Raw genomic sequence first — 13,710 nt, 5'->3', positions numbered from 1 at the left:
TGCACCACTGCGCCTGGCGAGATTTGATTTTCTAATAACTCGCACTTCCCTCACCACCTTTTTAAATCCAAAATAGTTTGAATAGATTTCATATATCTAAAAAGCAAAGAACACTAACAAGAACAACCCTTTACCTTTCAGGTGTGTATATTTGCTCATCTCTTGCTGTAGAGAATCCAATGGGAAAGGGCAGAGTTCCTCTATTCGAATCAGGGCAAAGTCATGTTTCTTGGCCCCCAAAGACTCTCTTTGTTTCAGCAGGGCATAGAAATGCTTACCACAGCAGAATACGAGGGTCTTCACTCTGTTGGGGAGAACAAGAGCAACAGAATGGGGGAGAAATGCTTCCAAGAATTGTGTCTGAGGAAAGGGAGACTAAATTTCTTCAGTGGCTCACTGATGAAGCTGTGGGGGCATGGTAACTGGGGTCAGTTATCCGCTGTGCCTGGCAATCCTCTTGAGCCACAAATGCCTCTGAAGTTCACTCTTTCATGCACACTCTGACTCCTATTCCACTGCCTTAAAAAAAAACTTATGTCAGGATAGGGGCTGGGGATGGAATTCAGAGGGAGAACACTTGCCCAGCATGGTACCATGGTGAGGCCCTGGGTTCAGTCCCCAGCACCACAAAAAAATAGAATAAAATAAAATTATATCAGGATAGAGGAGATTTTGGTTACTTGGGATTCTCCAACATGACCTAAACTTTCCTACTAACTAAACATCTACCCCAGGGTATGAAAACAGAGAAACATATTAAATTACTTTTTTGGATCCACAGATGAATCACCAATGACTGGTTTGAATGTTGTTCCTGGTGCCATTTCTTGAAGAGTTGACACAGCTGCCTAAGGGAGAGAAAAAGCCATACATGTATCAACTAGTGGAAAAGAGATGCAACTTTAACTTACAAGAGATCTTTCCCACAAATAGCCTAGAACTGAGAGTAAGCACACAAACTAACAAAAACAGTAATTTCCCCAAAATATCAGACTAAAGTTAAGTAAAATTGACTTTTGTCTATGCCACACTACAAGTGTCTTGATAAGTTTTGTTTTGGGGGTTTTTTGGTAGCACTGAGATTGAACCCAGGGCCTTGCATATGCTAGGCAAGTACTTCACCACTGAGCTACATCCCAACACTTTTTGTTTTTGAGACAGGATCTTGCTAAATTGTTTGGAATGACCTTGAATTTGTAATCCTCCTGTCTCAGCATCTCAAGTATCTGGGATTACATGAATGTGCCACTACACTGGGCCACAACAGTTTTAAGAATTCATTGGCCAGGGGAAGGGAGGGGGCTTGGGGTTAGTAATGATAGTGGAATGTGATGATCATTATTATCCAAAGTACAGGTATGAAGACACAAATTGGTGTGAATATACTATATATACAACCAGAGATATGAAAAGATGTGCTTTATATGTGGCCAAGGTAGCATACGCCTATAATCCCAGCTATGTGGGAGGTTGAAGCAGGAGAATCTCAAATTCAAGGATAGTCTGGACAATTCTGCGAGACCTTGTCTCAAAAAAATAAAAAGGCTAGAGGTTATAGATTAGTGGTAAAGAGCCCATGGGTTCAAACCCCAATAGTGCAAGAAATACAAAAATATGGGCTGGGGATGTGGCTCAAACAGTAGCGCGATCGCCTGGCATGCGTGCGGCCCGGGTTCGATCCTCAGCACCACATACAAACAGAGATGCTGTGTCCGCGGAAAGCTGAAAAATAAACATTAAAAAAAAAAAATTCTCTCTCTCTCTCTTAAAAAAAAAAAAAAAAAAAGAAATACAAAAATAATAATAACAATAATTTTAAGAATTAAAATTTCAGGCTGGGCATAGTCGTACATGCCTGTAATCCCAGAGACTCAGGAGGCTGAAGCAGGAGGACAGAAAGTTCAAGGCCAGCTGCTGCAATTTAATGATACTCTGTCTCAAAATGAAAAATAAAGAAAGGGATGGGGGTATAGCTCAGTGGTAAAGTTCCTATGGGCCCAAGTTCTAGAACTACAAAAAATGAAAATAAAATTTCTAATAATTCCCTTAATAAAATACATGTTATATTTAATATCATCATGATATTATGATTTGAGGAGCAGGTAACAACCTTGGAGATACAATGAAAGTTGGGTCAAAAATCCCAGATACATGAGCTAGGTTTGTGGCTCAGTGGTAGAGTGCTTGCCTAGAATGTGTGAGGCACTGGGTTCAATTCTCAGCACCACATTAAGTAAATAAATAAATAAAGATATTTTTTAAAAATCCCAGATACGTGTTTCTTAGAAATAAATTGTAGTAATTTTACATTTTAATTTGATCCCTTTAAGATTGTTTCGAAAGCCAAGTATGGTGGTGCATGCCTGTAATTCCAGTGATTTAGGAGGCTGAGACAGGAGGATCACAAGTTTAAGGCCAGGCTCAGCAATTTAGCAAGACCCTCAGCAACTTAACAAGACCCTGTCTCAAAATAAAAAATAAAAAGGGTTGAGGATATAACTGGGTAGTAGAGCACCCCTGGGTTTAATCCCCAGTACCATAATACAAAACAAAACAAAAAAGATTGTCTCACACTATCTGTGTCAAAAGAGCTCTTCCAGAAGAATTGTGTCAAAGGGATTGCATTAACTTTCACTTTTCTTTCTCTCTCTCTCTCTCTCTCTCTCTCTTTTTTTTTTTTTTTTGGTACTCAGAACTGAATCCAGGGCACATAAACACTAAGGCACATCCCCAGCCCTTTTGAAAAATATTTTACTTAGAGACAGGGTCTTGCTGAGTTGCTCAGGGACCCACTAAGTTGCTGAGGCTAGGTTTGAACTGGCGATCCACCTGCCTCAGCCTCCCAAACTGCTGAGATTACAGGCATGCGCCACCATGTCCAGTGCATTAACTTTTCTTGAATGTATTGTGACGCTGTGATGCTTCTAGGCTGCTGAGAACATTGGGTGAAAGAGAATAAGTAGACCTCTACAAACAAACAGCAGACAACAATGGAAACAACTTGAAGTACATTTCTTCAGCATTGATTCCCAGACCTGGGACTAACCAACAGTATCTGCTATAGACGTCCCTCCTTACAACACAAATGGAAAGCAAACTATATTTCCAATTATTTTTTTCCAGTTATTCTTAAATGGCTAAAAATAATGAAAGCAGCAAAGTTAATTTGAACTAAAAAGATATTTCTGTAATTTAGAAATATTATTAGACATAGAAAAGAGAGAAAAGTAGAATACAAAAAATGACAGGGAGAGAAAAGCTTATTAACCAGCATTTTCTACTTACAGGGAACCTGAGCAACATCTTGGGAGAAGCCACAATGAGGGGTTTTCTGAAGTTCCGGACCATTTGTCGCCTAAGCAAGTGGAAATACTGCGCAGGAGTAGTTGGGTGTACCACAAACATATTCACAGTGTCTCCATCCACCCCCTCCTCTCTGCTGTCACACATCTAGATGAGAAATGGCAAGAAAGGAGAAAGAAGTTCAGATTATCTACTTCAATCATAGCAACAATATGAAGGCCAAAGGGAAACGTGTTTTCAATTAGAGAAAACACACTTCTCTTCATTATGGAAAAATATTGCAAGGTAAATTTATGACCTGTGAAATATTGACCACAGGAGACTTCTGAGGACTCTGTCCATTGGCCCAGTGCTTTGCCATGTTAACACAGCGGTTCCCAGGCAGACCTAACTGCAAAAATCATCTGAGAAGAACCTTTAAAAAAAAAAAGATTTGCCAGGTATGGTGGTGCACAACTGTAATTCCAATGACTCAGGAAGCTGAGACAGGAGAATCACAAGCCCAAGTCCAGCCTTGGCAACTTAGCAAGGCCCTGAGCAACACAGAAAGATCCTGTCTCAAAATTAAAAAATAATAATAATAATAATAAAATAGACTGGGGATGTGGCTCAGTTGTTGAATGCCCCTGGGTTCAATCCCTAGTACAAAACAAAACTTACAGTTTAAGGTATGTATGAAGCTAGCTACAGGAGATACTTTTTCTTTCTTTCTTTCTTTCTTTCTTTCTTTCTTTCTTTCTTTCTTTCTTTCTTCTTTTTTCTTTCTTCTCTCTCTCTCTCTCTCTTTCTTTCTTTCTTTCTTTCTTTCTTTCTTTCTTTCTCTCTTTTTTTCTTTCTTTTTTCACTAGAGAACAAACCCAGGCCCTCACACACACTAGGCAAGTGCTCCAGCACTAAGCTACACTCCCATTCTCTGCAGTGGGTAGTTCAAGGAACCTAGAAAACAGTGTAACATCTCCAGGAATCCAGTAGCATTCACCATACCTGCAAGAACCGCTCTATGCGACAGGAGGAGTGGTCTGGCCCAGCCCCATCATAGCCATGTGGAAGGAGAATAACAATGCCACTCTGCAGGAGCCACTTGGCCTCTCCTGGAAAAGCAGGATGCAGGCAATAAGAACTCCATGAAGCAGGTACAAAATGGTCTGCCATGTCATGACTTGGAGAGTAAAACAGATGTTAGTTTGAGATCTAACTTCCCAAAACCTTTCCATTACATGCATCTGCCAGCACTGTCACATCATACTTGCTTGATGAAAAACCTATAATTACATGGGTCCTGGGATTCGGTGAGTAGAAGATAAACTAAAAGATGAAGGTCCTGGCCTCACAGAAAGTATGTGCCACTCTTGACTTCACTGCAGACACAACTCTTAACAAGAATGGGCATCTCCTCCCCTCCTCACAGCATGGCTGACAACATAGGCCACTGTCCTCAAATGGAAGGTGGAGGACACTTCAGAACAGTCTCTGGACATGTCAAAAGTCCAGGCTCCTCGGGCACTTCTTTCCTCACAATAAAAAGTCAGAGAGAAACACAACTATAGGAAAGATCTAGGACATATAATCAAAATCTAAGAGCAGGTACCCCCAGAAAATGGAACTGAATTTCTGGGGAGACTTAGATTTTTCTTAATACACACTGACTCTCACCACAAAACCTCACTGTTGCCTGCTGATTTCTTGTGCTATAGTTAATCACTCATTATACCCCCAGAATAGCTGTGGAAGTCAGACAGCTAGAAGCTGGCAGGTACATCACAACTTCCTACAGCCAGGCACAGTCCCCAGGAGACAGAAGGTGCCCCCTGCCCAGCTGCTGAGTGGTACAGGGCCCGCTGCTAACAGAGCACTACGATGTTCTTCCCTTCAGCTTGTCAAGCTGTCTGACAGCTGCCACATGCCAGTGGAAGACAGGATAAGTTCGCGACTATCCAGAGATGCTGTGAATGCAGGAGTCTCAATAGTAGCAATGTCCTCCTTTCATTCATTTGTCCCTATGAGGCCCAGGCCATGCACTGACACCGACCTCCAGAGATGAATGTGTCGAAGATGATCTGGGCTCCATTGAAGAAATCACCAAACTGAGCCTCCCAGATGGGCAGCAACTTTGGGCTTTCGATGCTCATCCCATATTCAAATCCCAGGACAGCTTCTTCTGACAGGGGACTGTTGCTGACCTAATCCCAAGAAAGAGAACCAAACACTGGCATGCAAGGGGAAATCTGGCAGGGGCCCACAAAGAGAAAGCATCACATTTATACAAACCTCTCAAAGGCAAGAGGGACGCAGAGGGAAGCTTTGCTTTCATTCATCAACACAGTCCTTACTGTTCAGTATCAGTGATGCATTTGGGAAAAGTCAGGACAAAGAGAGGAGAAGAAAAAGAGGTTGGAATATGGGTATTAAAGATTTTCTCCAAAGATAAGCAATACATTTCTCAGATGGCCTACCTTTGGAGCTGTGAGTAAAAATGGGTCATCAAAACTTTTTTTTTATAAGTCATTCAAATAAAGATGGAAAAGTTACAAAATAAAGGCCTATTTTGGTCAGAATCCATTATTATAGCATCCCATTTTCATGATAAGGCAAAAGAACAATCATGTTATATTAAGATTTTAAAAAGCAGAATACAAAATTAATCTCTGAGGAGGTTAAAGAGACACGATAGTTAAATGCAACTAATTCTGGATTAGATTTGAGAAATATATTGGTAGTAATGTATCAATGTTAATTTCTGGGTTTTGATGGTTATATTGGGTGATGGAGGAGACTGTCATTGTAGGAAATACAAACTGTAGGATATCAGGTTGATAACTTGCTAGCAAATGGTTGGTTTAGGATGAGAAAAAAGTTCCCTTGTATCATATAACCAACTTTTTTTTGTAATTTTGTGTTTATTTTAACATTAAAAAAATTTTTCTGGTTTTTTGGGGGGTGTTTTGTTTGTTGGATTTTGTTAAAGAGAGGATCTTGCTATGTTATCTAGGACAGCCTCAAAATCTTGAGCTCAAGCAATCCTCCTGCCTCAGCCTCCTGAGTCACTGGAAAAACAGGCATAATGGTGTACATCTGTAATCCCAGTGATTCGGGAGGCTGAGGCAGGAGGACAGCAAGTTTGAGGTCAGCCCCAGGCAACTTAGAGAGATACTATCTCAAGACAAACAAAAATTTTTAAAAAGAGCTGGCGATATGAGATACAGATCAGAGGTAGAGTGCCCATGAGTTCAATCCCTATTACCACAAAAAAAAAAAAAAAAGCCTGCCACATTTCTCAGTTGTGTGAGTGTCATAAATAGGGCCTGCACAGTCACTTTATTTGCATCTTCACCTGTCCTCACCGCCTTCCTCATCACTTTTCCTTCCCAAATGGCATACCTACTCCTTATGTATTCATCCCTTCTTTCTGCTTCTTCTGGGACCTGCTCCATCACCTAGACCCTCCTTTATTGGCTTTCTCCTCTCAGCACATAGACACTTGAAAGCTTTAAAATGAAACAAGAAATATTCCTATGACTTGGGCTCCCCCACCCATTGCTTCCTTTCACAGTAAACTAAGTACAGATGCTTCACAACTTGAGATTGGGTCATGCCCTTTAAATGTTATTTCCCCCAGGATCCTGCCTTGGGACCTCCTCTTATTCTGCTCTCTCTGGCAGATTCTCCCACCCCTGTGGTTTCAAAACTCCTACACCCTGATTACTTCTAAATCCATTTCAGGATCCGCATCCATTATTAGCACCAGGTATGCATATCTAATTACCATAAAAACCTCTGTCAGGGCTGGGATTGTGGCTCAGCGGTAGAGTGCTAGCCTAGCATGGGTGGGACCTGGGTTCGATCCTTAGAACCACATACATTGTGTTGTGTCCATCTACACCTAAAAGATAAATATTAAAAAATAATTGTAAAAAATTAAAAAAAAAAAAACCTCTATGTCATCTGGGAGTGGTGGCACACACTTGTAATTCCAGCAAATTGGACTGCTGAGGCAGGAAGATCATTAGTTCAAAACCCGCCTCAGGGTCTGGGGTTGTGGCTCAGTGGTAGAGTGCTCACCTAGCATGTGTGAGGCACTGGGTTCAATTCTTGGAAGCACACAAAAATAAATAAATAGCCAGCATGGTGGTGCACTCCTGTAATCCCAGCAACTCCGGAGGCTAAGACAGGGGGATCCTGAGTTCAAAGCCAGTCTCAGCAGATTAGCGAGGTACTAATCTGCTGAGACTGGCTTTGAACTTTGATTAGCAACTCAGTGAAACCCTATCTCTAAATAAAATATAAAAAAGGGCTGGGGAGGGGCTGGGGCTGTAGCTCAGTGGTGGAGCACCTGCCTCACATGTGTGAAGTGCTGGGTTTGATCCTCAGCACCATATAAAAATAAAGAAAGAAAGATACTGTGTCCATCTATAACTAAAAAAAAAAAAAGAAGAAGAAGAAGAAGAAGAAGAAAAAAAAATATTAAAAAGGTGTGGTGGGGGGTCTGGGGATGTGGCTTAGTGGCTGAGCACCCTGAGTTCAATCCCTGATACTAAAACTAAATAAATAAATAAATGTCCATCAATGACTAAAAAAATTTTTTAAAAAACTGACCTCAGCCACTCAGTGATACCCCATTTCAAAATAAAAAATAAAGGGAGGCTGGGGATGTGGCTCAATGGTTAAGCGCCTCTGGCTTCATTTCCTGGTACAACAAATAAACAACAACAACAGCAACAACAACAAAAAACACTACAACCAAAAAAGCCTCTATATCATTCTGCCATGTTAAAGCTATATTTCAAAATTAAATCGACATCTTTCCTTACCAAAGCAGTCCTTCTGCTCTCATTTGAATGGGTGTCATTGACACTCTTCAGTTGTCCAAGTCAAGCTAGGATGTAACCTAGTCTTCCTTCTTTATTCACCCTACCTCCACCACTCAGTCCCGATCACTTTCATTTTCTGAATAGTCCTTCAATCTGGCTCCAACTTCCACCTACACTGCTCCTGCACTGTAGATTCTGATTCCTAAGATTGCCTCCTAGAAGAGTGGGGAGTGTCCTTCCCAACTGTCCTAAGTTCTTATTCTTCTTTACCTTTGACTTCCTGAGTACTGTCACGAGCATTCTTCCTAATATGAAAATCTGGGATAGTAGAGGATAGGAAAGGTAGCAGAATACAACAGTTACTAATATGGCATTATGTAAAAATGTGGATGTGTAACCGATGTGATTCTGCAATCTGTATTTGTGGTAAAAATGGGAGTTCATAACCCACTTGAATCTAATGTATGAAATATGATATGTCAAGAGCTTTGTAATGTTTTGAACAACCAATAAAAAAATTTTTTTAAATAAATAAATAAATAAAAATTTTTAAAAAAAATCTGCTCACCGGGTCACAATTTCTCTATGACTCCAGTTTTACGTGACTTTCAAAGCCTTTCACAGCATGGGTACACTAAATGGCCACTCTCTACTCCTGTATCTTCACTGCAGTTTAAACACTAGTCACGTGAAGCTATTTGTAGTTCCTGGAGCAAGCCAGGCTCTCTTATCTCACAACTTTTATATGTATTCTTGTGTTCACCTAGAATGTTCTCCTTGCACTTATTAGACAGCACCTAATGTCCTTCAAGTCTTAACTCAAATGAAGCTTCTTCTCCCAAGCATTTCTTGTCTTCCACACTTAGGTATAGCTGCCTCTTTTCCTATGAATTTATTGTACTTTGTATACACTTGGATATTTTTTTTTTCAGTGCTAGGAATCAAACCCAGGGTTTTGTGCATGCTAGACAAGTGCTCTTCCAGGGAGCTAAACCCCCTTATACCACTAGCCCTCAGATACCTATTTTCTTGAATCTATTAAGGCTTTTACTTATTCCAAAAAGTGTCTAAGAAAGTTTATATAGATAAAGATTAAGACACAGAAGAGAGTTAGGCGTATATCCTGATGACCTAGTCACTCATGACAGAGGCTGCCCTGATTTCTAGTCCTTCCTAGAAGCCACCATTGATAAGGAAACACTGGCTGGTAACAGAATTCAATACATAGAATGAAGTTAAAGCACTGCTTAATAAACTCCATTTATTCTCAATTCCAAGATTAACTAAGGGGTTTTTCCCTAGGATCTTGATACAGAGGACCTGGTATTAGATAATAAGTGATAACTATCTTTAACAGTATCTTCATAACAGATACAAGACATATAATAGGGGCTTTTTAAGTAGCAATATTTGAAAATGATACTAAATGTCAAATAGCAATTCAATGAAAGCCTCATTTGAGGTAGAACAGATATAAAACATTTCAGTATCTAGTTCACCAATCTGACTTGATCCAAAGGTGAATTTTAAATTAACTTAAAGAAAATGACCTTTAACTAATCTTCCTGGAATATTGCTCTTACCAAGCACATTTTTAAATAGAGAATCACTAAATAACATTATATTCTCAAACCAAAAGCTAGAATAAAAAAAAAGGAGATGGGATGCCACTGAACTGGCCTTAAAAATACTTTATTTTCATAAACATTATGCTAATTGTTGGAGAACAAAAATGAAGCAACTGAGTTCCTGCCATTAAGATGTTGAAGAAAACAGCACAGAGAGTGGCACCCAGAAATGCCTGCTAAATTTTAGAGAACACACAGGTTCCCCATTCACAGATTACAAAAAAAAAACAAAAAAAAAAACAACAACAAAAAAAAAACAGTAACCTGGAGGAAATGGTGTATTTTGTTTTGTTTTGATTTTCTTTTAATTTTTTAAAACAGGTAATGGCTTACTACCCACAACTTTGACTAGCTTCAATGACTAACTTACAACTAACTTAAGTAACTTACAACATGCAGATTATATTGCAAATTTTTTTATAGTTGTAGATGGACAGCATGCCTTTATTTTATTTGTTTCATTTTTATGTGGTGCTAAGGATCGAACCCAATACCTCACACAGGCAAATGCTCTGCCACTGAACTATAGCCTCAGCCCTTACATTGCCAATTTTTAAAAAATATTTATTTTTTAGTTGTAGTTGGACACAATACCTTTATTTCACTTACTTATTTTTATGTGGTGCTGAGGGTCAAACCCAGGGTCCCACACGTGTGAGGCAAGCACTCTACCACTGAGCCCCAGCCTCAGCCCTATATATTGCCAATTTTGAATTGACAAAACACATATCTGTTTGACATTTATGTGATTATAGATAAGTAGCCAGAAGGAAATAGCTTTACTCTAGCCTTTCATTTCAAACGTACACACTATTTGTCTGCCCACTTAGTATCCCTTTATTTTAAAAAGTCTTGAACCCAAAGTTGCTGACATTTATTTTGGTTGCTTTAAGAATCCTATAACTATTAGGGGTTGGAGCTATGGTTCAGTAGAGCGCTTGCCTAGCGTGTGTGAGGCTCTGGGTTCAGTTCTCAGCACCACATATAAATAAATAAAACAAAGGTCCACTGACAACTAAACAATATATTTTTTTTAAATCCTATAACTATAATAATTGGCACCTGAATTTTACAATAGATACCAGGATGTCCTACCTCCAGAAACCCCTTCTGATTAGGGTCCATATGGTTCAGAGGAATGTAGGTGTCATTGGTCTTCTGGCAAACCACCATGGCATGCCTTTGACTGAAAGTTCCACGACCAACATCTTGGCCACTCAGACGGACATTAAAACCTTAAAGAATCAAGAAAAAAAATATATATTTTTTAAAAAATCCAGATCTCCACGAAAAACTTAAGTAGTAGTAATAAGTCATGGTAGTCCTGAATTCTTTTTCTCTCTTTTTTTTTTTTTTTTTTTTTTTGAGACAGGGTCTTAACATGTTGCCCAGGCTGATCTTGAACTCCTGGGCTCACATAATTCTCCTGTCTCAGTCTCCTGAGTAGCCGGGATTACAGGCACACACCACATACCTGGCTGTCTGAATTCTTATACACTGGCTCATCTTGAAATTTTTCCTAAGGATAATAGATTCTCCTTATTAAAACATTCCTGTTCTATAGTTAAAAGTCAAGGTAAAGTTGTATAAGAATGGAGAATTGTTAGTTGTCCTAGAAGTTTTTTACTAGTGTATTTTAATTGTACAGGAAAATGGGTCTCATGGGTCTCATTGCGGCATATTTGTACTTGCAAATAACATACTTTGATCCTGTTCACCCCAGATTGTCTTCCTTTACACACTTCTTCCCCTATCTTCCTTCTCAGTCTCCTCATTACTTTCATACTCACTCCCCCCCAGATTCCACATGAAGTAAAACATGATACTTGTCTTTCTAAATTTGACTTATCTTGCTTAATGTGATGATCTCCAGTTCCATCCATTTTCCTGCAATAACAGGATTTTATTTCTTTTTTATGTCTTAACAATACCCTATTGTATATATATACACCACATTTTCTTTACCTTTTCATCTGTTGATGGACACATAGGCTGATTCTATTACTTGGCTATTGTCAATTTGCCATGATAAACATGGGTTTGCAGGTACCTATATAATACTCTGACTTTAATTCTATTGGGTATATACACAGGAGCGGTATAGCTGGGTCATATGGTAGTTTTGATTTTAGTTTTCTGAGGAACCTCCGTACTGATTTCCATGGTGGCTGTACTAATTTACACCCCACCAATAGTGTATGAGGGTTCCTTTTCTCCTGCACCTTTAGCAGAATTTAATGTTTTTTTTTTTTTTTTGTATTCTTGATGATGATCATTCTGACTAGGGTGAGATGGACTCTCAATATAGTTTTGCCTTGCATTTCCCTGATGGCTAGAGATGTTGGACATTTCTTCATATAATTTATGGCTATTCACACTTCTTTTAAGAAGTGTTGCTCTATAGAGGCTGAGGTTGTGGCTCAGAGGAAGAGCACTTGCCTACCATGTGTGAGGCACTGGGTTTGATCATCAGCACCATATAAAAATTAAATAAAGATATTGTGTCCACCTATATAACTAAAAAATAAAAATTAAATTAAAAAAAGAAGTGTTGCCCTATATTTTTTAGAGAAAACTATCTTTCCAATACTTCTGGCACTGATTCTGTATATCTCAGTATACTGTTGTATTGTCTATGTTCTGATGAAGGCTTTCAATATGACTTATACCACGATCAACTAATATTGTCCAGTAGAATGTTTTAGAACTTTTCTAGTAGATAAAAATGATAGTAGATAGTAGATAGAAAATCACAGAGGTGGGGCTGGGGATGTGGCTCAAGCGGTAGCGCGCTCGCCTGGCATGCATGCGGCCCGGGTTCGATCCTCAGCACCACATACAAACAAAGATGTTGTGTCCGCCGAGAACTTAAAAATAAATATTAAAAATTCTCTCTCTCTCTCTCTCCTCTCTCACTCTCTCTTTAAAAAAAAAAAAAGAAAATCACAGAGGTCACATGTAACAAATGTCATTTAAAGTATTCTCCATCACCTATGAAACTAAACAGAAATGTCTTACCTTGAGCAAGTAAGGAGCCCAAGGCAAGGGTTTCTGCTGTGGCCCAGTCTAAATTTGTTCCGCTCATCACTTTCTCCATTCTGGACTGTAAAATTGAGGTGGGAGCAAAAGAAACTTTTAAGATACCATATTCTTTTTCACAAAGAATTTTTTAAAAAATTGATGCAAAAAAGATTGAGCCAGGTGTGGTTGCACATGACTGTAATCCCAGTGGCTTGGTAGGCTGAGGCAGGAAGATCACAAGTTCAAGGCCAGTCTCAGTAATTTAGTGAGATGCTCAAAATAAAAAAAATAATAATAATAAAAAGGGCTGGGGATGTAACTCAGTGGTACAGCACCCTTGGGTTCTGTCCCCAATACTCTCCCCCACACACACACAAACATACACCAATACACACAACAGAGTACAGAAGGACCTATTTTTAATAACAATTATAATGGTTATTTTTAGCTTTTTAATTTTTATTTTCATTTTTTTGTAGTGCTGGTGACTGAATCCAGAACCTTGCATATGCTAGGCAAGTATCCTGCCACTGAGCTATGCCCCCTAGCTACATACAGTTTTAAACAGGCAAAAAAAACATACACTTAGGATTAGTGGTTACCTCTGTGGGAGCACAAGGAGATGAAATCAGGGAAGGGTACATGGGAAACTTTATTTGTACTATACTGTTTCTTTTCCATTTTTAGTATCAGAGATTGAACCTAGGAGTGCTTAATCATTGAACCACATCCCCAGTCCTTTTTATTTTTTATTCTGAGACAGGATCTCACTAAGCTCTTAGGGCCTCACTAAGTTGCTGAAGCTGGCTTTGAGCTTGCAATCCTCCTGCCTCAGCCTCCCAAGTCGCTGGGATTATAGGCATGTGCCACCGCACCTAGTGTGATACCTTATTTCTTAAGGGGGATGGCAACACATAGTATGCTGGAATAGGTCTATACCTATAATAAAA

The 13,710-nt window shown here is 39.3% G+C and overlaps 1 protein-coding gene across 4 annotated transcripts in view; it reads right to left on the bottom strand.

Moving 5' to 3' along the window:
• Dhtkd1 (dehydrogenase E1 and transketolase domain containing 1) overlaps nt 1–13,710 on the bottom strand; it is a 57,894-nt gene that overhangs the window by 4,165 nt on the left and 40,019 nt on the right. For all 4 annotated transcript variants that reach the window (XM_040277270.2, XM_040277268.2, XM_078023226.1 and 1 more), the window contains 7 exons: nt 12,758–12,842; nt 10,835–10,974; nt 5,333–5,483; nt 4,288–4,394; nt 3,286–3,450; nt 766–848; nt 135–304 (listed from right to left, as the gene is read on the bottom strand). In XM_040277270.2, coding sequence (XP_040133204.1) covers nt 135–304; nt 766–848; nt 3,286–3,450; nt 4,288–4,394; nt 5,333–5,483; nt 10,835–10,974; nt 12,758–12,842 — 901 coding nt within the window. The remainder of the gene's footprint in view (nt 1–134; nt 305–765; nt 849–3,285; nt 3,451–4,287; nt 4,395–5,332; nt 5,484–10,834; nt 10,975–12,757; nt 12,843–13,710) is intronic.

The sequence above is a fragment of the Ictidomys tridecemlineatus genome, chromosome 10, assembly GCF_052094955.1.
Source record: "Ictidomys tridecemlineatus isolate mIctTri1 chromosome 10, mIctTri1.hap1, whole genome shotgun sequence".
NCBI classification, from domain to species: Eukaryota; Metazoa; Chordata; class Mammalia; order Rodentia; family Sciuridae; genus Ictidomys; species Ictidomys tridecemlineatus.
Note: the sequence above shows the minus strand (reverse complement) of the source record. Positions and strands in the feature narration are given on the sequence as shown.